Source organism: Saccopteryx bilineata, chromosome 5 (assembly GCF_036850765.1).
Source record: "Saccopteryx bilineata isolate mSacBil1 chromosome 5, mSacBil1_pri_phased_curated, whole genome shotgun sequence".
Lineage (NCBI taxonomy): Eukaryota > Metazoa > Chordata > Mammalia > Chiroptera > Emballonuridae > Saccopteryx > Saccopteryx bilineata.
In genome coordinates this window covers 233,125,064-233,149,033 of record NC_089494.1, presented here as the reverse complement: position 1 = coordinate 233,149,033, position 23,970 = coordinate 233,125,064, and the positions used below count along the sequence as shown (strand labels likewise).

The 23,970-nt window shown below is 35.2% G+C and overlaps 1 protein-coding gene across 2 annotated transcripts; it reads right to left on the bottom strand.

The window, feature by feature from the left end:
* Positions 1-565: 565 nt before the first annotated feature.
* YIPF7 (Yip1 domain family member 7) lies at positions 566-23,572 on the bottom strand. 2 transcript variants are annotated; one of them, XM_066232859.1, is made up of 6 exons: positions 23,484-23,572; positions 21,630-21,746; positions 16,299-16,360; positions 9,484-9,629; positions 3,829-4,010; positions 566-1,353 (listed from the first exon to the last, which is right to left on the bottom strand). In XM_066232859.1, exons 2-6 carry the CDS (start codon positions 21,743-21,745, stop codon positions 1,191-1,193), a joined length of 669 nt encoding a protein of 222 aa, XP_066088956.1. In that variant the 5' UTR covers position 21,746; positions 23,484-23,572; the 3' UTR covers positions 566-1,190. The 2 variants fall into 2 exon arrangements, with proteins under 2 accessions (XP_066088956.1, XP_066088957.1); XM_066232860.1 differs by lacking the exons at positions 566-1,353; positions 3,829-4,010 and having other exon boundaries at positions 9,568-9,629; positions 16,176-16,360.
* Between the last annotated feature and the right edge of the window lie 398 nt (positions 23,573-23,970).

Below are 23,970 nucleotides of genomic sequence, written 5' to 3'. Positions count from 1 at the left end.
CAAAAAGTAGGAAAGCAAATTTAGTAGAATAATGTAATAGGATTCAAAAAGCATTACTGAGAAGCCATTTAAGATATACTAATATAGGCCCTGGCCGGTTGGCTCAGTGGTAGAGCGTCGGCCTGGCGTGCAGAAGTCCCGGGTTCAATTCCCTGCCAGGGCACACAGGAGAAGCACCCATCTGCTTCTCCACCCCTCCCCCTCTCCTTCCTCTCTGTCTCTCTCTTCCTCTCCCGCAGCCGAGGCTACACTGGAGCAAAGATGGCCCGGGCGCTGGGGATGGCTCCTCGGACTCTGCCCCAGGCGCTAGAGTGGCTCTGGTCGCAACAGAGCGAAACCCCAGAGGGGCAGAGCATAGCCCCCTGGTGGGCAGAGCGTCCCCCCTGGTGGGCGTGCCCGGTGGATCCCGGTCGGGTGCATGCGGGAGTCTGTCTGACTGTCTCTCCCCGTTTCCAGCTTCAGAAAAATACAAAATAAGTAAATAAATAAATGAATTAAATTAAAAAAAAAGATATACTAATATAATTAAAGTGAAACAGTAAGGTTTCCTCCAGTCACATTCATCTATTGAATATTTAGGGAGCAAATGGCAAGGTTACTGAGGCTATATACAGAGGAAAAATTATAGTAATGAATCGTAGCATCTAAACCAAGTAAGAAGGAAGTGAAGGCTTAGAAATGTGGTGTTAATGTGCTGTCCAAATGGGGGACCAAAGAACAGTTGCTAAAGTAATTGAGTGGAAAGACAGGAGTTACTAGAATCTCAAAGAAATAAAACCTTACATAACCCACCCTTACAATTCTCCAAAGGTGCTGAAGAGTATGATTTGAATCATACACACACAGCTCAAGCCATCAGGCAGTTTTCTCCAAAGATTAACTATACAATCAGCATGTGATTTTATTTACATTTCAAAGAAATGTAACTACTGAGAAAAGCAAGGCCCATCAGAACAACTCTATGCCTTTTATTTTTAAGTATGTTTAATGTTTTAATGCACCGAACTGAAAATCCAAACATCATTCAAACCAATCATGCTATTAAAGCATCATCCTTTTGTTTTTCTGCTTATTATTCTCTCAACAGCAATAAAACAGAAATCATATTACTAAATTCAAATGTTAATACATTTCTAGAATAATCTGAATGGCAAATAAATACAGTCTTGTAATACCATCTCAAATACTTTTCAAAAAACAGTGAGGAGGGCAAAAAGTCCGTAAAGTAAGGCACAGGGGTAGGCGACGAGCAGCTGCTGTCCTTCCATGTCCAAGGCCGAAATGAAGATTTTGGAAGCTGAGAGACTACACCAGCCAATGATGATCAGTGCCAACACAGTTCCAATTGTGCCTCTATAGCAAAAACAAAAGAGATGATTACCTTGCATCAGGAGGAAAAAAGAGAGAGAGAGATTACTGAGTAAGAGTTGCCCTGCAAATATCCTTGGTCCAATATTTGTAACTACTTTCCCATCTGGAAAATGAGGGTGAGGAACCATATGAACTCAAAGACGTTTGCCAGCTAGAAAGCTAGAAAACACTTGAGTCAAATTTACCATCAGAGACTAAATATTTAGTATTTCAGTAAAACTCAAATTAATAGAAACAGAGGAATACCTTTGCAATTACTCTCAGACATCAACATTCAAATCATAACTCCTGAAATTCTTCTATATAAAGTATGTTTAGAAACTTTTGTGAGAGCTACAGATTTCTTTCCCTGACACCTCTTCCTAAATTTACCCACAGTGTGAGCAGAAAGATGAGTGGACTTGCATTTCAGTGAGATGCCCAGTCCTCACTGCTCCCAGGTCCACTTCTCAGCTTTTTGTCTGAGATGTCAAAGCCTGACACAGCTCAAGTAGGGAACCCATGGAACAGGAAGGCACATAAATATGTGTTGCTTCCTGCTTCATCTCTGAAGATCCCTTCTCTTTGTATATGTGTAGATTTTTCAGAATGCTGTAATGAATTTGTTCAATTTGTATCCTCAAAAAGTGACGATGAGGCAATTGGTTCTTTAAGGAGAAATGGCAAAATAAAGGAGTTAGGTCTAGCCACCTTGGTAATGAAAATGGAGGTGTGGGTGGTAAAGAGTGAATTTTTTTTTCACATGCAAAATAGAATGCATTATTTAGGAAAATAAGACATAAGACCTAGGAGTGGTCTCAGGTACAGCTAGTCCCCAGATTTGAAGCAATGAAGTGACTTAACAAAAAAATGCATAATATTATGAGTGTTACACCAAAATCTTCTAACTCCGGGAACACTCTTCACCACCGAAATATACTGCCTCATTTGATCCTTGTTGGATCTGAAGTTGATAATGGTGTTATTTGTGGAACTCACAGAAATACTGACTTTAATAATTGAACCAAAGGAAAACCACTGAAAAACTATACAGTATAGCTTATAAATAAATAAAAACTATTTTTCAAATATTCTAATAAATATTATGTAGTCATTGGTTTAATTAATATATGTCATAAATAATTTTTCAAATGATTAAATTTATAGGTTTGTGTGAACAAGAATATAAAATTATATGATTAATTTAAATAATATATTAATATGCCTGAAAGAGTAATTTCAGTGTAATGGTTTTAGGGATCAGATGGTTTATTTCCCTTTAATATAAATTGAAGAGTTTCTAAATCATTTTGCACAATTGCTTAATAAAAATCTAATTAAAAACAGTTAATACTTATGATGATTTTCAAAATCCAAGGGTTTTGGTTTTTTGTTTTCTTCCCTAATAATCTAGAGTCATTGAAAATACCCTAAATCTCAACTTTGTTGAAAATAACGTTTAAAAATTAGAGGCTTTAAATAGTAAATTATAGTATACTTTGGCAAAAGCATTTGACAAAATAGAAGTTGTATAACTGAATTCTGTATTAACTTGTCAAATGTTTGTACCACACCACATAGTAAATGGGATAGCCTGCCTGCTAAAGAACTTAGTATGCAAAAAGTGGAATAATGTCATGGAAATATACCTACAGCTTTTCTAAAATGTCTCTATTTGGCACTGGTAAAGTCTTTATATCCTAGCCAACATAGTGTTAATAACCTAAAATGTGGATCATCTAAAAAAAAAATCCAAATTGTGTCTCCTTAGGATATGGAATAATGAACACTGATGGCAAATGTTTATTTCTAATTGGGTTTGGAGCATGACAGGTGACAAAGAATGATGTAATTACTTGGTCTCCGCAAAGTGGTTGTGATATGCAGATGTCCCGAGAGAGTGCCTGACAGAAACTTATCTAGTGCATGCTTACTAACAGTTTTGAATTGCAAATACAAACTGCTCAGGAAGTAATAAAGAAAAAGAGATCTTGACTGAACATATATGCCATAAAATTCTCCAGCATTAATATCCTCATCAGGGTTCCTGGGAATTCTGCACCGCGCGGTGCCCAGCTGAGAAAGAGCAGTTGCTTCCTGCCTGGAAGACAGAGTGCCTGGGAGCGGAGGCAATTTGTCAGCGCTCGCCAGGTACTCACTCTTCCAAAATCAAACAAGTGAATTTTCTGTACCTGTTATATTACCCGTGACAATAGTTCATATTGAAGAGTGTGACAATTTACAAAGTGCCAGTTTTAAGATTGCTTGGTTTAATCTATTTTTTAAATCATTGAAATAGAAACAGCACGTTAGCCAAAACTGACCTACTTTCCTGAATCTGCCTGTAGCTTTTAAGTGTCATTGGATTCCCTAATTCCACTACCAAAACGATCAAAAAGAGGTTAACTGTTGCCCTGGTGTGGCAAGCTGTAGCGATGATTGTGCAAGTGGGGTCCATTAGCAAACACAGACACTTACTGCAGTGAAAAGAAGATGGCACAACTGGACAGGATGACCATGGGGAGCAGGCAGTAACCTAGGACACTTGCCACACAGCCATAGGACACCCCTGAAGAGCTCATCAAGTTTAGTAAGGCATAAATCCCTAGGCAGCCAATGGCACTCATGCCATACACGTAACCAAACTGAACTTTTCCTGCCTGAAACAGAGAGAAGAAAACAGTTTGAATGCACAAAAAAACATGTAGAGAAAGTCAGAACGCCAACTAATCAGAAAGCATCTTACACGCAACCGGCTTCAGTGCTGTTCCACCTCTGTAGTCCCTACAATTATCAAGAGATAGAGTTCTGGGAAAAGCACTGGCTAGACTGTGAAGATCTGTCCTGAAATCAAACACTACAGTCACGATGGCACAGCCATGCTACAGGCAGAAGTAAGAACATATTTTCTCCCCGTGTTTGCCAAATTATTAAATAAATGAACAATTAATGAAAAAATCCAATTCAATCTTGGAAGTTTACAATGCATACTAGTAATATTAGCAAACATCTATAGGATTTACTGTGCTAGGATGTATTCTAAGCATTTCACATCTATAATTTATTAATTAATTCACATAATAATCCTATAACATAGGTACCATTATTGCACCAGTTTTACTCAGGCGGAAATTGAGGGGCTGAAAGTTTAAGTAACTTTCCCAAGGTAACATAATGCTAATGGGTGAAGCTTGGCTTTGAACCCAGGTAGTCTGACTCTGAAATTTAGGTCGTTAACATGTACAGGAGCTCAAACAAATCCTAAAACAATGGAACTTATTTAACATTTTACAACCAGGTGACTTCCAAACTTATTTGACCGCAGAAAATTTTACTTTCATAGTGCTTATTTCTAGTTTAACTGAACATACCTTTTAAAACCCTGATTTATAGAAACTACTTGGTAATTAGTCATAAAAGAGGTACTGTGAAAGGATTTCAATGGTGTTCAAGATATACCATTGATCTTCTTAAGACTTAAAAAATAACCACCACTCACAAAACACTAGGGTCTAGGATTTGAAGTATTTCCATTAAATGCATCTAGGTAAAGTCACAGTCTACTATTGTTAATTAAACAGAAGTGATTTGAATGTTGTCTACCTGAGGGTGCCAAAGCTCCAGTGAGAAATAAATTTAATTTTTATATTTACATTAAGCTGAATGGAAATTCTAGATAAAGGTTGAATAAAATAAGTCTGGTTTTCATGGGAATTATGCAAATATATTGAAGAATTTGGTTAATTGATTCAGGAAGAATCAATTCTGAGAGCTTTGCAGCTGTCTTTTTTCCCTTTCCATAGCTGTTTTCCACAAAATCTTTGTTTCAGAGAGGTATTTATTTTGTGATTACCTATTGGAATTGTTTGGCTATTTTCAACTCTTCTTCCTGTGCAGTTAAGACGGTTAGTCACTACTAAGTTCTTTCACAAAATGTACCTGGGTTATGCTGACAGAATTCTTTCCTATGTTAGCCATAATAAGTTCTCATTGAATAGTTTTGTATTCTTATTGATATTATGTGATATAATGCTAATAATGGTAATGGATATGTTAAAAATAGAACACATCAGTTTTACACTGCACCATTGGGTGTGTTTGCTTCACTTGGAAAACAGTGTCACTTTCAAATCACTTTTATATCACTTTTATGTATTAGAGAAATATTTTACTTAATATTTTAACAGAATGTGATAATTCTGAGATAGTGATTGTTGAAATTGTGAAAAACAACTTTCCTATACTCAAAGGACACACAGCTGGACCTTCCTGGAATCAAAAAGTTTTGTGAATAGGGTGAGGTAAATAAATTATGAATGAAATTCATTTGGTAACAAAATTGTACCTTTCTCTATCAGTTACTGAGATTTTTCTTCATCTTTTTCTTGTTTGTTTTTGTTTGTTTGTTTGTTTTTTCAATTTAAAGTGCAATTCTGCCCTAGCCAGATAGCTCAGATGGTTAGAGTGTCACCCCGATACACCAAAGTTGCTGGTTTGATTTATGATCAGGGCACAGACAAGAGTCAACCAAGGAATGTGTAAATAAGTGGAACAACATATTGATGTCTCTCTCTCTCCCTCTCTAAATCAATCAATCAATAAAAATAAATAAAGTGCAATTCCACTTGGCAAGAATCATCATCATTTTTAAATTTATTTTAAATTGTAATAAGGCTCCAGGGAAAAGCAACCTGGTCTCATCTCTCCAGGCAGAGGAGAACAGAAGCTCCATATCCACATATGCTGCAGATGGCTTTTCCAGTCTACCTGAATCATTACCAGCTAGAAGCAGCGGTCAGTGGGACTTGGATGTGAGCTGCAAAGTATAGAATTGTGACAACAATTCCAGTGCAGACTTTTCTTGGATGTGGACTTTTCCTGGACTCTTGCTCCTTGTGACAGCTCTTAACAGACTGAACTGGGGTTGGGTGGCATTTTTCAGGGATTTGGCATGGTGTTGGGGCCAACTTGGACTTGGTGAACATGTTAAGGACACGACTCTTTTATGGATTCTTGCTGTATTGGCCAAGAGTTTGCTTAAAAGCTTTAATCAATATAAAAAAATAGAAGACTAGATAAAGAATATGTGGCACATATACACCATGGTATACTAATCAGCCATAAGAAATGAGGACATCAGATCACTTACAACAAAATGGTGGGATCTTGATAACACTATACGGAGTGAAATAAGTAAATCAGAAAAAAAAACAAGAACTGCAGGATTCCATACATTGGTGGAACATAAAAATGAGACTAAGAGACATGGACAAGAGTGTGGTAGTTACGGGGGGTGGGGGGAGGGAAGGAGGGAGAGGGGGAGGGGGAAGGGGAGGGGCACAAAGAAGACTAGATAGAAGGTGACAGAGGACAATCTGACTTTGGGTGATGGGTATGCAACAGAATTGAATGACAAGATAACCTGGACATGTTTTCTTTGAATATATGTACTCTGATTTATTGATGTCACCCCATTAAAATAAAAATTTATTTATAAAAAAAAATTGTAACAAGGACTTGTAACTGAAATGGAAAATAAATGTTCCTTTTTATTTTTTTTAAAGTGCATACAGGTCCAGTGGTTATCAGAAAGGAATGGGATGGAGGGTCAACTGAAAGGGTAAAGGGTACTAATTGTGTGGTAATGGATAGTAACTGAACTTTTGGGAGTGATCACTTTGTAGTATATACAGATGTCAAATTATAATGTTGTACTCCTGAAACATACATAATAAAAAAAGTTCCATATTTTTTAACTTTAAAATTTTCAGAATCCTCCTTGTTCTACCTTTATTACTAACTCTTTATTTGAAATACTAATTTATGTGATTACACTTTTATATTGGCCATGAATATTGTCTTTCTCATACACTCTTAAATCTACCAAAAATTAAAAAAAAATAAAGTCATAGCTTTAAGTCACTCATCTTCATTATATTGAGGTGAAAATAGTTTTGAGAGAAATAATAATTAAATTAGTATTAAGTATTTGAAGCTGTTTTTCTGTTTGTTTTTGCTGTTTTGTTTGCCTCCTTCAACATGAAGAAAGTTCGCTAAAAGGTATTGTGTGTATATCAATATACATTAGAAATATCATGAGTATAAAACTATGAATCTTTCACCTTCAGAGATAATGAACAGATTTGGATATTGCTTCTGAATTTATTTTTTATGTTTTTAGTATATGTATATACTGCCTATGAAATCATTCTTTATAATTTAATATGGGATATCCAGGGCAGGGTTGACATAGCCTCAAATGGATTCTGAGTTAAATCTGACCTCATTAATCTCCACTTTTTTTATATGTTTGTTTTGGTTCTTATTGCTCTACATGTATGAAAATCAATTCTGAAGTAACCACATACTTACTATTGGTAAAATTAAAGTGATGATATTTTTCTAAAAAGTTTCAGAAAATTTTCAAATATTCCCCAGAATTTCAGAACTGAAAAGAACCTTAAGAACCACTTTAATAAATCATTTTTGCCCTCAAAATGAAGAAATGAAGTCCTAGATACAGGAATCAAAAGATTCAAGATCACACCTAGGAGCAAAGTTAGAAGTAGACACAATTGTCTTACTTCCAGTCGAGTTCTTTGTCTATATCGCTTTCTACTTAAGACAAAAGATAGGATATTTAAATAAAACCAATTAACCTTGTACACCCTGAAAAGATATTCATGAATTAATCTCTTCTTTTAAAGGATAGTGATGATAATATTTCTACAGAAAAACAAACAGCTGTTATGTTATAAATTAATTGAAAAAGAAAGATGAGTTAATATATTAAACTGATCATTTCTGACTATTTGATTAATTGACATCATCTTACTTAGAGCTTGATATAAGATTACCAAATTACTGTGACAAAGACAGAAGGGAGGTTAGCAACTAAATTAAAACTCTAGTTGATATAGTATTTGATTTACAGACTTTTTTTATTTGCTGTTCAAAGGAAGAAATAAGATGCTATCATTAAATACTATTGTACTGGGTAAATATGCTGTAATTATTGGCCACATTACCATGCAGAAACTAGATTGCTATCAGTGTTTTGATACTGGCATTAAGTAGTTAATTTTCAAATAACATTTTATAGCTACTTTTAAAAACTGTAACTACATTGGAAATAAAAAGCATTTTGGGAAGTAGCTGTAAGAGAGGGAGGTGGAAAAGGCCTAGAATCTTCAATGTCCTATATTCTCCTGCCGAGTTCATCACTTTGTGCCTTAAGACTATATTTGTCAGACTAGTTTGGCCATATTTTTCATCTTCCGTTTTTAATGTATTTAGCATTCCTTCCTTGATATAAAATCATAGGCTTTTTCTCATTTCTTCTTTTTACTCCTTTTTAATAATAAAACATTTTTTTCTAACCTATGAGCTAGTATGTTATCTAAAATGAACTTGGGTGGAAATACGTGTTGTTGTTTTGTTCTCTTCTTTGGTGTCTTTTAACATCATCACTCCCAGATATAAAGGATGAAAGAGGCACACACACACACACGAGGGAAATGGTGAAGCCAGGGGAGAAATGTCTTTATAAAGAGCATAAAACTAAAATAATAAAGGAAATATTTTTATTGAATTAACATATCACAGTTTATCATTGCAAGTTAATTTGCCCATAGTGGCCTAACCAGGAAGAAACAAGAAGATCTATCTCATACTTCATATGATATTAGAAATACACCCCAGCAAAGAAAAGGATGACTAAAGAGAAAGAAGTTGCCCAGCATCACAGTGCAAATTTCACAGAAAGGCAGAAATAAAATTTTAGCTTTATATTTTCCAAAGAGCTTCTTCAGCTGTTCCAGATTGATAGTCTTTTTTCTTAATAACAAGGTCATAAATGGCTTCAGGTTTTGTTGAAAATTTTGATTTGGTAATTTGATTTCTTAAATTTTATTTAATTTTATATATTTTTTATCTGTTGTAATGCATGATGAAAATTTCTCTTTTGTCACACTAGTTCTATTAAATATAACCCTTTTGCCCCCTAAAAATGTAGCTATAAATTAAACAAGGCTCAGTGTTCAAGGTGACGTACTGCCTTCTGTATTTCCAAAGAGCTCTGCAAAAATGACACTGGAAGGACACACATTAAAATCTGATACTTTTGTTCATTACCAGAAGGAAGGTGGCTCCCAGCGCCACACAGAACAGGATGGGCCCAGCTAGGTCGGTTTCATTCATAATGCTGCCATCTGCTGGCTTCAATGGGTTTAACACTGTTAAGGTTTTTTGCCATATGTGATCAAAATTAATTCCAAGTTCTGCAAAAAAGGCGAGGGAAAAGGAGGTGATATAAATATAGAAAAATAGACATCAGTAATGTTGCTTAATTAAAATTAATATATCTGCCTTGGAGAGGTAGCTCAGTTAGTTAAGGTGCCTCCTGATACACCAGGGTTGTGAGTTCCATCCCTGGTCAGGGCACATACAAGAATCAATCAATGAATTTGTAAATAAGTGAAAAAACAAATCAATGTTTTTTTCTCTCTTCAAATCAATAAAATAATTTAAAAAGTAAAGTTAATATCTTAATTTCCTGAGTATTTTAATCTGATTGTTATACCTTCATAATCTAAAATTCTATGTAAATATATAAATCATAAATAAATAAGTAAAAATATTTTTTGTCCCCAATGAGCTAAAAGAAATATTTTAGACAAGCAATTCCAGAATAAAGAATATCTTTGACTTATGTAGCAAATACAAGCTTAATATTTAGCTGAAAACTAGGAAGTGAACATTCTACAGTAAAAAATTAAAAATAAAATAGTAGCTAACGGACCCAAACTCCCATCTAATTGTCCATTTAAAAATGTTTTTCCTGTAATTTTTATTGCTAAGACTTTTGAAATATTGTTATATCAAACGTGGCATAATTTTTCATGTAGCAGAATTATCTAAAGTGAGGATATTTACCCAGGGTCTAGGATTTTGCTTTCACACTGCCTGGTGAGAAGAGCAATTCTATGTTAACTGCCTGAAATGCCACAGACGAGAAAAGGGCCCTTTTCAACAAATGAAGGTAATCATAATGTGCACTCAACTCTCTCTGGTTCAGTCTGTGTGTTTAAAGATTAAATTCTTGAAACAAGTTAATGTTCCTTTTTATGAGTGCTTGTGGTAGAATAAAATATCCTGCCATTTGCAAAAATATGTATGAACCTTAAGGGCATTCTCAGAAGTAAAATAAGCCAAGAAAGACAGATATTACTCATATTAATAATATGTTGAATCTAAAAGTTAAAAAAAAGTCAAACATACAGAAACAGAGTAGAAAAGTGGTCTCCAGGGGCTAGGGGTGGGGAAATAGATAGTGATTGATAAAAGGGTACAACCTGTCCAAAAAACAAAATTTTAAAATCAAAAATTAAAAAAACCCACAAAAAGACAGAACCCATGCTTTTAATCAAGTCAATACCCATCATATCTGATAATGGTTATATATTTTTGAATTGAGTTTACTTCTCCCATGTGAAGGATTGTCTCCCTAAGTCATTTGTGTGTGGCATTCCACTTCCTTTCCTAGGATTTAGAAGCTATCTTTGATCAGATACATATTTCAACTTCTTTTTTTTTTGTATTTTTCTGAAGCCGGAAACGGGGAGGCAGTCAGCCAGACTCCCGCATGCGCGCAACCAGGATCCACCCGGCATGCCCACCAGGGGGCAATGCTCTGCCCATCTGGGGTGTCGCTCTGTTGCAACTAGAGCCATTCCAGTGCCTGAGGCAGAGGCCACAGAACCATTCTCAGCGCCCGGGCCATCTTTGCTCCAATGGAGCCTTGGCTGCGGGAGGGGAAGAGAGAGAGAGGAAGGAGAAGGGGAGGGGTGGAGAAGCAGATGGGCGCTTCTCCTGTGTGGCCTGGCCGGGAATCGAACCCGGGACTCCTGCACGCCAAGCCGATGCTCTACCACTGAGCCAACCGGCCAAGGCTCAACTTCTTTTATAGTGGCTTATATCACCTAAACACCTTGCAAAGTTGACATTCTATACTCAAAAAACCAGATGGGCTTTTACTAATTGCCATGACACATCAGGGCCTTGTGTTAATAAGCACCTATGCTTTTTTTAGAAGGCCAGGCAGAAGTTGGTCTGAACTAGGATAGAATGCATATTTTTCATCCTGTTTCACATTCAGATGAACGATTACTAATCCAAGCTTGAAAAGATAATAATTGGCTGGTTAAATTAATTGTGAGCAAATAGTCTACATTACAACATTCATGTTGCATCCTTATTATTTTTACAGTGTATTTATATATTTCATAATGAACACACACTTTGGAGAATATGAGCAGTTCACCAATCTTTTTTTTTCAGAGACAGAATCAGAGAGGGATAGACAGACAGGAATGGAGAGAGATGAGAAGCATCAATCATCAGTTTTTCGTTGCGACACCTTAGTTGTTCATTGATTGCTTTCTCATATTGCCTTGACTGTGGGGCTACAGCAGACGGAGTGACCCTTGCTCGAGCCAGCGACCTTGGGTCCAAGCTGGTGAGCTTTGCTCAAACCAGATGAGCCCGCACTCAAGCTGGCGACCTCAGGGTCCCAAACCTGGGTCCTCTGCATCCCAGTCTGATGCTCTATCCCCTGTGCCACTGCCTGGTCAGGCTCACCAATCTTAAAATAAGGTTAGAACAGCCATTTTCAATCAGTGTGCTGCAGAATATTTAAAACATGCAATACCTGGCTATTTAGTTAAATGAGGAGTACCTCTTTTCCTTACACTGTCAAATAAAAAAAAGTGAAAACAGCCAATACAACAATAGCCATCCAGTGTGAATGAATCAAAATTTTTCCTATTTTTTTGTCAGATTGGTAAATTGTGTGTGTGTGTGTGTGTGTGTGTGTACTGTAGAACTTTAGGAATTAATTTCTGTGTGCCATGAGATGAAAAAGTTTGAAAATTGCTGGGTTAAAATGTCTAATATAATCTTTAAATAACAGACTTTTAAAAAATTGAGAAATACTGTAGTTAAATTAATTTCACCTTAGACTTATGTTGCTTTCAAACTTCATTTTCAATTTAGACCTTTATACTAACAACATTTTCAGTATTTACCACAATAAAGTGACATTTAATTCAAAATATCTTTTTCTTGAAAGAGCACAATAATTATTCCTGAAGAAACTCAGGTGAAAATTCTTTAAGACATTATTACTGATTTCAATTGTTTATTTAATGGTATAACTAAATTCTGCACAATTCAACAGTGCATCGTAAAACAGTGAATGAACCTAGGGCCTAATTAATATTTTCATAAGAAAGAAGATTTTATGTGTTTTCTACCAAAAGACATTGCCATATTACAGGATGGGACAAAAGTAGGTGTATAGTTGTGAGTATATGAAACAGAGTTTACTATATAATATGCACTAATTGTTGTGTTATTTTCCATATGAACCACTGTAAACCAACTGATGCTCACTTTTTATTTTGTTTTCAAATCTATTACTAGGTGTGCAAATGAGATTATAGGTATTTATTACTTGTAGATAACCTAATATAATGCCTTATTATACAAAATAAAAGAAAATAAAATTGCTATGAAATTTGAATGCAAAATTATTGTTTTACTGACATCTAGTGGTAGTAAAGTATATAACTGCTATAAAAATGAATTAGTATGTTTGTTTTCTACGCATATTGTATCATTGGCCTTTCAAATAGAAATCCAAATTTCTTTTTTCAGATAGAAATCCAAATTTGCTACAAATCCAAATCCAAATTTCAGTAATATTTTTGGTCTGATAGACTCAAATTGATTACTCGTTTTCAAGGTGCATTTGTTAACATATTTATTGTACATTATCAAATAGCAAAAGTTATCATTCCTGCATAAACAAACAAGTCTTTTAGACAACAAAGTGTTCAAGGCATTAGCAAGAACAGTCGCAAATAACATATTTTTGTGCATGGGGATTCTATTTATTATAGATTCATAATTGTACAGGTAGTTTTGTTGTAACTTCAATAAGAGCTAGAAAATGTTATATATCACCTTAGTGTAGAAAATCTGCCTAAAATCTTTTCATTTTTTATAGATATGAAGCATGAGATTTTTACAAAATTATCCAGACTAAAGAATATATTAGATCAGAGCTTAAAAATTCCATAAATTCAAATGTAAAGTTATATTAAGTACTCTCTCTTTTAGTATACTATACATTTGGAGGGGATAATTACAAAGGAAAAAATAATTAAGAAATTTTTCCTTATCTCTATAAAGTAGAACAGGGAATCTTGTACATTTTCTATTCAAACTTAAGACATTAGGGGAGGATACATTACAATTAGTATAGCACAATAGAGACTTTTCAGGTAACTAGAAAAAATAATTATTTCAATAAAGGTTACAGAAAAAAATGATTAATTTTTAAAGAAAATAAAGTTAAATCCCTAACTTCACATACTAACTTAAACAAAATGTTCAATGAATCAAAATTTTAAAAGGCAAAACAAAAGTAAATTTTAAAAATGTATGTTTAACTGGTGGTGGTACAGTGGATTGAACATTGGCCTGAGACTCTGAAGACTCAGGTTCAAAACCCCAAGTTCTCTGGCTTGAGCAAAGGATCACTGGCTCAGTTTGAGCCCACTCAGTCAAGGCATGTATGAGAGACAATCAATAAACAGCTCAAGTAAAGCAACTATGAGTTGATGTTTCTCATCTCACTCCTTCCCCTCTCTCTCTCCCTTCCTGACTCTTCCTCTCTAAAAAAAAAAAAAAAAAAAAGGAAAAAGGACTACTGAGATGTAAAAAAGTCTATAAGAGGATATAAGCAGTATCTAGAGTTGAAGAAATATATTCTAAATAAAAGAGAAATGGGAAATAAAAGTTATCAAGAAAAATATTGTGGAGCTGAAAACATAAATATTAAAATTTGTGTATGTCTTAATGCCCCATAAATAAATTTGATGGCAAACACAATCTAGAAAGACATGTTTGAAATACATATTCTGGACAATAATTAATATCTTAACTATATAAATATCTTTAAAAATAAACAGAAAAAATCATAATAGAAGTAAAAATTCAATAAACATAAAAATGTCTATATTTTCTAGTAACCAAGAAATACAAAGTATTAATTTTGCCTACCATGTTAACAAAAACATCTGATATTTTACTATTAAAGCATAGTAGGATATCTTCTTTCTGGATGTGTTTGGCAGAGTAAGTACCCAGTAATCTCATTGTTATGATCCATCCTAAGGACAGAGTCTATTATACAGGTCAAAATTGTTTACTATAAAGTTCACCAAATTACTAGATTCTATTAAAACAAAAAACACCATTTAAGGTGAGTTTTAATTATGGCACTTTTATGTGATAAAGTATCATGAATCCATACTATATCATGTTTCCTTTAATTTTCTTTGTATTTTTGTTTTTATTTATTTTGTTGTTTTAATATTCCACACAAAAGTGAGATCACATGGTGTTTGATTTATTTTACTTAGCATAATATATAGAGAGTATTATACATCTTTTTTTAAATAATGATTTAAAGACTACATATGTAGAAATGCTCATGATATACTGTAATTATAAAGAAACAAAACTTTAAATACATACATTCATACAAAACAGAGTAAAGTCTGGAGAAATATATCAAGTTGTTAATGGTATCATGTCTTAGATAAAATTTTAGGTGATTTCTTTCTCCTTCTCTCCAATTATCCATATTGAATACTGATTACTCTTTTAATTCAACAACTGTCAGTTTCTTAATGGAGTCAAGAAAAAATTTTAATGAGAATAACATAAATTTCAGGTGTCATTAATCACAGAGGCAAAATAGAGTAAATTGATTAAACAGAACCAATTCAAAATGTAACTGGTTTCAAATGATCCAAAAAATCTACTACATACTTTTCTATGCTTTTCTGAGTGATTTAAATATTTTAAGTTTTTACATTTTTAAGGCAAAGAGAGTAGAATGTTTTGATGCCAGGTGACTGTTTGTGTTCACATGAGGCAAATTAAGGTCTTCTGATTTAAAAACGGAATTTTAATCTATCCCTTTTCACTTGGTAACATATAAAAGATTTGGAGCAGTTAACATATAAATATTTCTCCTTAGCTCTCAAGTTTAAATCAAATTGAGTTTTAGTTTTCTATCACCTATCCTTCAAGGATCATGTTGTCATCCTTGAAGAGCAAAAGTCATAAATGTAAGGTGGCTGGATACCAGTCTCAAGGGACAAGACATCGCTAAAATCCCCCGGGGACCTTCACTCAGCTGCCAGGATCTCTGGCTTTTCTTGCCACCGGTAGCTCTATGTACTGGAAACATATTCCTTCGCATTTAGCCATGCCGAGCTGCAATTAGGCTATTCAGAAGAGTCAGGAAGGAAAAAAACTCATATGAGCCAGGCTTGTGTCCATGACAACAAATAAACAATAGCAAGTTCAGAAACTACAGCCTTGGAGTCCAGGCAAATAGAGCAGAAAATAAAATAGGCTGTTATGAAGTGGTTTTGTTAACTGGGGTGGGAAGGGTGGTTACTTTGACATGACCACTTTTCGAAAAGATGTCTTCACTGTTTTCTAGACATTGCCAAGGAAGTTCAAATTTAAGAAACAGGAGAAGCATTTAATAACTGCAACGATAGCATAGCAATAGCGCATACCTACTTCCGTCCCACACAAACATGCAACAGACTTGCACTGGTCTAAATGTCTTGACTGGACAGATTTGCTTACACGTGGAACAACTGCACAAAAACCCTGGATGCAGCATGCTGACAGCACACATTAAGTGCTGATTGTTGCTATTATTCTCGAGCTGTACACACATTAGTAGCACTTCCTTAACTTATCTTCTAGCAAGGGAGGCTCTTCATCAAAACTGTCAATGTAAGGAGATTGTGAATAATAATCTGGGTTGGACGCTGGCTGAAAAAATTGTCCAGTGTAACCTGATGACATGAGCATCTCCGGTGGGACAAAGGCATGCTGAGGCTGCTCACTGGCTTGCGGTCTGGAGGAAGGAAAACACTGGTGTTTAAACATCTGGGAAAGGGATATCATGACAAATCAAAGAGAGAAACTGCCATTTTTCTTTAATGAGTTATCCTAAGGCTTATGAGTATTTAAGCGTGATAGAAATAACTTAAAGTTTATTTAAAAATAGTGAAACAACTGGTCATGGAAAGACTTCTGGATGATGGATTATGTCCACTTTTATGAACACTTTTTCTCACAGTTTCTCATATAATTAAACTCAGTAAGGCAAAACTCTATCATCTGAGTCCCATTTTACAGAAAGAGAAATAGAGGTTCACGAAGACTGAACGACATGCCCAGTGTCTCAGGATACTGCAGATGTCAGTCTCACAACTGCACTGTCTGAGTAGAGCTCTGCGCTGTACAAATGCTGCTTTTTTTCATTGATTTTTAGGGGCAGTCACCAAACATAACAATCCTTATACATGTGTTGAAACAGCAAGTGAAAATCACAATCTTAATAATATAATTAATTCATAGGAAAAAATAAATACAGAAACCGATTGTTGTCTATAAAGAAATAGACCTTTTGTCCTGGCCATTTACAGACAATTAATGTCAATCAAATTATCTTTGAGTTTTGTTTTGTTTTGTTTTTTGTATTTTTTCTGAAGCTGGAAACGGGAAGCAGTCAGACAGACTCCCGCATGCGCCCGACCGGGATCCACCCGGCATGCCCACCAGGGGGCGATGCTCTGCCCATCTGGGGCGCCACTCTGTTGCAACCAGAACCATTCTAGCGCCTGAGGCAGAGGCCACAGAGCCATCCTCAGTGCCCGGGCCAACTTTGCTCCAGTGGAGCCTTGGCTGTGGAGGGGAAGAGAGAGACAGAGAGGAAGGAAAGGGGGAGGGGTGGAGAAGCAGATGGGTGGCTCTCCTGTGTGCCCTGGCCAGGAATCGAACCGGGGATTTCTGCACACCAGGCCGAGGCTCTACCACTGAGCCAACTGGCCAGGGCCGTCTTTGAGTTTTTAACTAAAAGTAGTCAATAGCTGACCTTAGTGTTCCTCTTTTGAAGTATTCAATTAAGTGAAATTGAATGAGTCCAAACATGTTTCTTGCCAAACATGATACTTTCTTGACCATGCTTTTGTTTGTTTTTTACTTTATCATTTGTCTATGAAAGCTGGAAAACAATGATCTTAGCAAGTCATTTCTCACAAAAGCAAGAGAAAGAAAAAAAAAAAAAGAGCTTGGTTGATTCCAGCATGGGCCCTTGATGGGGTTGCTCAAATCAACAGAGCCATCCTCAGTGCCTGGGGCCAATGTTGGAACCAATCAGCCACTGGCTGCGAGAGGGGAAGAGAGAGAGAAACAGATGGTTGCTTCTCCTGTGTTCCCTGACTGGGAATAGAACCCAGGACATCCATACACCAGGCTGATGCTCTATCCACTGAGCCAACCGGCCAGGGCCACTGTTTCCTTCTTTTAATAATTTGAATAGATTTCCCGTTTAAAAATTGGAGAACTATACTGGGAAAATATAACCTAGATAACTATCAGTGATTGGAAATGATGCCTACTCACATGACTGGATTATCATTTTAGAATGAGAAATCTCCATTTTGTTCATTCTCAGATAAGAAAATTGTTGTTGTTGTTGTTGTTTTAAATAGATTTATTTTTTAATTTTATATTTTAAAACTTCATTTATTTTACAGAGAGAGAATGGGGGGGGGGCGGAGGCAAGAAGCATCAAATCCCATATGTACCTGGACCAGGCAAGCACTGGGTTTCAAACTGGTGATCTCAGCATTCCAGGTTGACACTTGATCCACCGTGCCACCACAGCTCAGGTGAGAAAATTGTTTTTCAATATAAGTATCTTCATTGTCTTAGCAAGCAGCAGTCAACAAGTTTTCTGATTAGCATGACATTGAGCTGAACAAGCCTTTTCTTTTAATTGATTTTAATGTATTGTGTTTACATACATTCAAGTGTCCCACAGAATACATCCCTCCACCCTTGTGTTTTCTCAACATCCCCCTTGCCAGACTCCCCCCAACGCCCTGCCCCCTACGCCCTCCCCGCTTCCCTCCAGGATTTGCTTTCCTGCTCTCTATAACACTGTGTTATGTATATATAATTTCACCATCTCTTTCCCTTCTCTGATCCCATCCTCTCATCCCCTTTCCCTCTGTCTGCTTTCCCTCTGGTCCCTTCGATCCTGTCTCTAACTCTATTCTGTCCTTCAGTTCACATTTGAACAAGCTTTTTAAAACAAATTCCCATATATTTGGGGGTGGGGGTCCAGAGATGAATGGTCTATAACTACCCTCTGGATTTCTATATCTTTTGCCAGGATGATCAGCATATTATTTTGACTTGGGGTGCATTTTAATTTAACTGTTCATTGAATAAATAAAAGGTCAGTCTCTGGAGTTGTCTGATGTGCTCTAGTAAATCACTCCTCTGACTCCATGTTTTATGTACCTCATAAACCACCGCAGATCATATGCCCTTTTCTGATTCCTGAGACTTGCAGTGTGGGTAAGAATTTAAATGTTACCATGGCCAAATCAGGACTTAAATTTAAATGCTAAGCAGGCTAGGCCATCAACCTAATACAATATAATGAAGAATTTTCCTCATTTGGTTATATTAACTTTCATCTCTTGGTCATCTTAATTTCTAAGTGACATTGATATGTAAAATCAGAGAAAGAAATTAAGAAGGTAGAGTGGGGAGAAAGTCGTGATTATGATTCCCTGCTTAAAGGGGAAAGCTTTGTCTCTTTCTTATTAGACATTTCAGTATAGTTTAGCCTGAAAATATAGACAGCATGTACTGCCCAGGTGCTGATATCATATGGAACAGACAAGGGAGAAAACAGAAACTTGGCCTGACCTGTGGTGGCGCAGTGGATAAGGCATCAACCTGGAATGCTGAGGTTGCCAGTTTGAAACCCTGAGCTTGCCTGGTCAAGGCACATGTGGGAATTGATGCTTCCTGCTCCTCCCCCTTTCTTTCTCTCTTTCTGTCTCTCTCTCTCTTTCTCTCTCCTCTCTAAAATGAGTAAATAAAAAGAATTAAAAAAAAGAAAAGAAAAGGAAACAAGTTCAAAGTGACTTGTTCCTTTCAGTGAAGCAAGAGGCCCTGGCCAGGTAGCTGAGTTTGTTGGGGTGTCCTCCTGAACTGCCAAGGCTGCAGGTGAGATTCTCGGTCGAGGCACGCACAGGAATCAGCCAATGAGTGCATAAACCATAAATAAATGTTTCTCTCTCCCCCTCTCTCAATATCAACCAATAAATGAAAATTAAAAATATAAAACAAGAGGACAGAGCTGAAAATCCTTTCAGACAGGTCTCATGGTGTATTATGTATTTTGAGTTACTGTCTTCTAATACCTCACTGCTCAAACTACTCTCTCTGCCTGAAACACTTCTGTTTTTTAATTTCTTGATCTCCCAAGGTATTAATTATCAATGAAATAAAATGAAGTTATATTTGAGTTGCTAGACTTTATAGTGATTGAGCCAGTTCTTCACAGCTTTGTCCATTCCTCCCCCATTTTTAATAATATTTCAAAAGATTTTAATTTGCTTAGTCATAATATTCAGATGATAGATGATAGATGATAGATAGATAGATAGATATTTAGAATGTTTTCACTTTAAGAAATTTTTATGGTAATCTGACTGATACTAGACAACACAGATTAAAGGCATGCATGAAATAAAATTCCAGATATTTAACTTTTACAGTTTTTAAAACATTACATACCAATACCTTTTCCTACCAAAAGAGCAGTGGTTCAGAATGAGTGGCTAGGAAGCAGCCACCTACCTGCCTACATCTGTAGGAGTAACCAGCCGGTAAAAATGGTGTCCAGATGTGCTTGGGTATAGCTGGAACTAGAGTCCACAATGCCCATTGTATTTAATCTGTCTTTTCTTCCCACATCTGAAGCTGCCAAGGTACTGATGCGTGTTTAGAAAAATAAACTTCAGTGATTAAGAAATTTGAAATATTTGTTATGTGGTTATTTGGCCTAAATCCGTTGGAATGGCTAAGTGATTACACATCCCAGTTTGCCCAAGATGTTCACGTTTATTCTTGTTTTACAAACATTATTAACAATAGTATCTATTTTACTCTTAAAAATGTCTTGATTTACAACCAATCACATGTCCACTCTAGTTATGGACCTAATTAAACAACCTTGGATTAAAATCCTAATCTCATTTCTTATTAGGTGGGTGACTTTGGAAAAGTTTCTTCAAGTGTAAACAGAATAATAGGGCTTATCTCAAGATTGTCTGAGGATCCAATGACTTAATTTACATAAATCTCAGAATAGTTCCTAACATAGTAAGAGCTCAATCAATGTTAGTTATTATGAAAGTTGAAAGGTCAGACCCTTTTCACAGTTCTCATCTAGACCAACTAAAGGCATCCAAAGAAACAACTGTATAAACAAATACAATAAGTTTAGGTGACTTTAGGCAACAACATGTCAACTACTTTTGCAAACTATAATTACATAAATAAATAACATTTATCTAGGGGTTTTACTTTAATGCTTACTTTTCTACACATTCTCACAAATGCTCTCCATGACAATTTTATGAAGTGGGCATTATTAATGTCCTTATTTCTCAGGTAAGACAGGAGTCAGGGGAGTTATATCTTTCCCAAGGTCACAAACAACAAATGGAAGAGCCAGAACTTGAACCAAATTTTTCTCACTCTACATGTTCTATTTTGGGACTACTAAAAGGTAAATACTAAATTCTTAATCATTTTTATTTATTTTCAACTGAAGGTGAACTGTCTATTCAAATAACACATTCTAAAATATATGTATCCTAAACTTCCATTTAGAAGTTTTCTCATTGTGTTAAAATGGCATATTTACTTGCTTACCTCTACAACAGAAATTCTTAAATGCTGTGAGAGAAAATATTATTAATTTCTTCTTTATCTTTGGGTTTATCATGTCCTTAATAAATATTTATTAAATTGAATAAAATATGTATTTTAAATAGTGTTTCAGAAAATACAGTCCCTGTATTCAGGCTCCTTATTAAGGCAAACCTTCAGCTATAAATGGGTCTGAGGGGGTCAAGGGGATTCATGGAAAACTGAATTCTTTTCTCTGTCGTTTCCTGACATTTGTTCTTGGGCACTTTACAAAGATATACTTTTGCTTTCTCCAAGAAAACTTATCGACCTGGAAATCCTTGCCAAAATATTATTACTTCTTAAAATGAGAATGTATTTTCTTAATATAAAGTACTTACTTTCTAGATCCATTATGATTTCCATAGGCATCAGAATCATTACAACTTTGTTCCTGGTTATCAATGGTATAATTAGACTGGTAGAAATCAGAGTCAAATTGTCCCAAGTTTGACATCCTAAAAAATAAGAATGTTTTTACTGAGAAATTTAGGAGTTGATAAAACTTCTTTTGAGGTATTACAAAAGTTAATTGATAATGTGATGATGAATAGATTCCCATCAGAGAACAAGGTATTCTTTGGATGGGGTAGATTAACTATTGGGAAAAGAATATGAAAATGCATACTAGAGAGTCATTTACAAAACCTGATCTTCAATGAACTTTTCTGAAGTTTTCACTTACCTTGACTGTGACTATGACTATATTGACTTTTATTGATCTGAAAGATCTAACATTCTTCTCCAAATATGTTATTCTCAGCAATTTAATAGAAAAATGTTAAGCCTGACCAAGCGGCACGCAGTAGATAGAGCATCAGACTGGGTCACATTGGACCCAGGTTCAAAACTCTGAGGTCCCTGGCTTGAGTGCCGGCTCACCAGCTTGAGCACAGGGTCTCTGTCTTGAGTGTGGGATCATAGACATGACACTGTGGTTGCTAGCTTGAGCCCTAAGGTCACTGGGTTGAAGCCCAAGGTCACTGGCTTGAGCAAGGGGTCACTTGCTCTGCTGCAGCCACCCAGTCAAGGCACATATGAGAAAGCAATGAACAACTATGAACACTAAGGAGCTGCAACAAAGAATTGATGCTTCTCATCTCTCTCCCTATCTGTCTGTCCCTATCTGCCCCTCTCTCTCTGTCTCTGTCACACACACAAAAAAATTATGATTTAGTACACATCTGGAAGGTTTTCTTTTAAACAATGTCAGTTCCTCATTTTAATTAGTACTTATAATAATTTGCAAAGTCAGTAAGCAAATGGCTGGAGATAGCAATAGTATTTCATTTTTATATTTCTTGGGGCTTTACAATGTACTAACAGCCTCCCTGCTCCCTTCTGTTTGAGTCAGAGAGAAAAGGCTCAATTCTGGTAAGGCAGCAGTCTGTCTTTCTATAAACTCTACATAGTTTCTACTCTGGGGAGTGAAGGGAGTACGTGATCTTGATTTAGACCTAAAAAATAGGAATATCAGAGAGAATAAAAAAGATTTGAGAGAGGAAAAAGTGGAGAATAAAGTAATAGTAAGGTAATACTGGTTATTTGGATGAAAATTAGAGAAATGGATAAGAGAATCTTTCAATTGTACAGATATGGTTATTCAATTTAACATTTTAACATTTGTTTTTCTTTGAAAGACTTTTTATTTAAAAAGATTAAATTTTAAAATCACTAGGATGAATTTTATTAAACGTATAAGAATCTATGGAATACTGCTTATAAATCATCTCAAATGCATTATATAAACAACCTTACCTCTTACAGCCTCATTAATCAGCAATATTCAAGTAACAATTGTCAAATATATCAAATTTTCTCAATTCAGTAAAAATACATAAAGCTTCTCTAAAATTAGATATAGTGATTCTTACATCTGATTTAATAAATCAAAATTTTTCATTGGTAATATATATAAAAGTAGCTATAAATTATGTAAGCTAAAATCAGGACTAGAAGAATGTTAAATCTTTTAACAACTTATAATTTAAAAAATTTAAAATTTAATAACTTGACTTTATCAGTCCATTTAAATGTTATTATAAAGCATAGAGAGTTATGTCTCTGGAGAATACACTAAGTTTTCATAACATGCAAAGTTTTATGTAATATTACTATTGGTATTAGAGTCATTACATAACCCAACTTTATATTTTGTTTAACTGCTAAGTTTTTTAGAGGAATCAGACACATACCTTTATGTTATTTTATGTCAAAAGATTCTCCAACAAATGTTGCTTTACTTCAGGAATTTATAACAAGTCAGTTAGTAAAAAGATGACCTGAAGGCTAAATATATGTTTCTAAATTTGACTCTGACACTGAACAGATGCTTGCCAAAAGCCAAAGCCAAACACAGTATCTTATAACACTTGTTAAAGTTTACAAACACAGTGAAAAGCATAGAGACATAATTTGATAAAGTAAAATGACTGACTCAGTTTCTTTGTGGGCACATCCTATTTAATTGACTTAGGACCATTTATTTGAAGGAAGCAATGGAAAGTAAAAGAAAACCCCTTGTGCTTCCTAGTGTATAAGAATCAACCTAGACAAGATTTAATAATTGTATGCAGTACAAATTAATATATGGTACATGATTTTAATAGGATGATTTTAGCAACTATTTGAAAATGAGTATTGTCACTTTTATTCAAATCTGAACAATTCAATTTATATAAA

What these genes read in the sequence shown, in the direction of transcription:
- YIPF7 (XM_066232859.1), bottom strand. Translation starts at nt 21,745, where the DNA reads ATGTCAAACTTGGGACAATTTGACTCTGATTTCTACCAGTCTAATTAT. An exon ending in AATCATAATGGATCTAGAAA is followed by an intron (nt 16,361 to 21,629) that starts GTAAGTACTTTA and finishes TCCTTCCTCCAG; the next exon opens with ACCGCAAGCCAGTGAGCAGC. An exon ending in GGAGATGCTCATGTCATCAG is followed by an intron (nt 9,630 to 16,298) that starts GTTACACTGGAC and finishes CCTTTTTTGCAG; the next exon opens with AACTTGGAATTAATTTTGAT.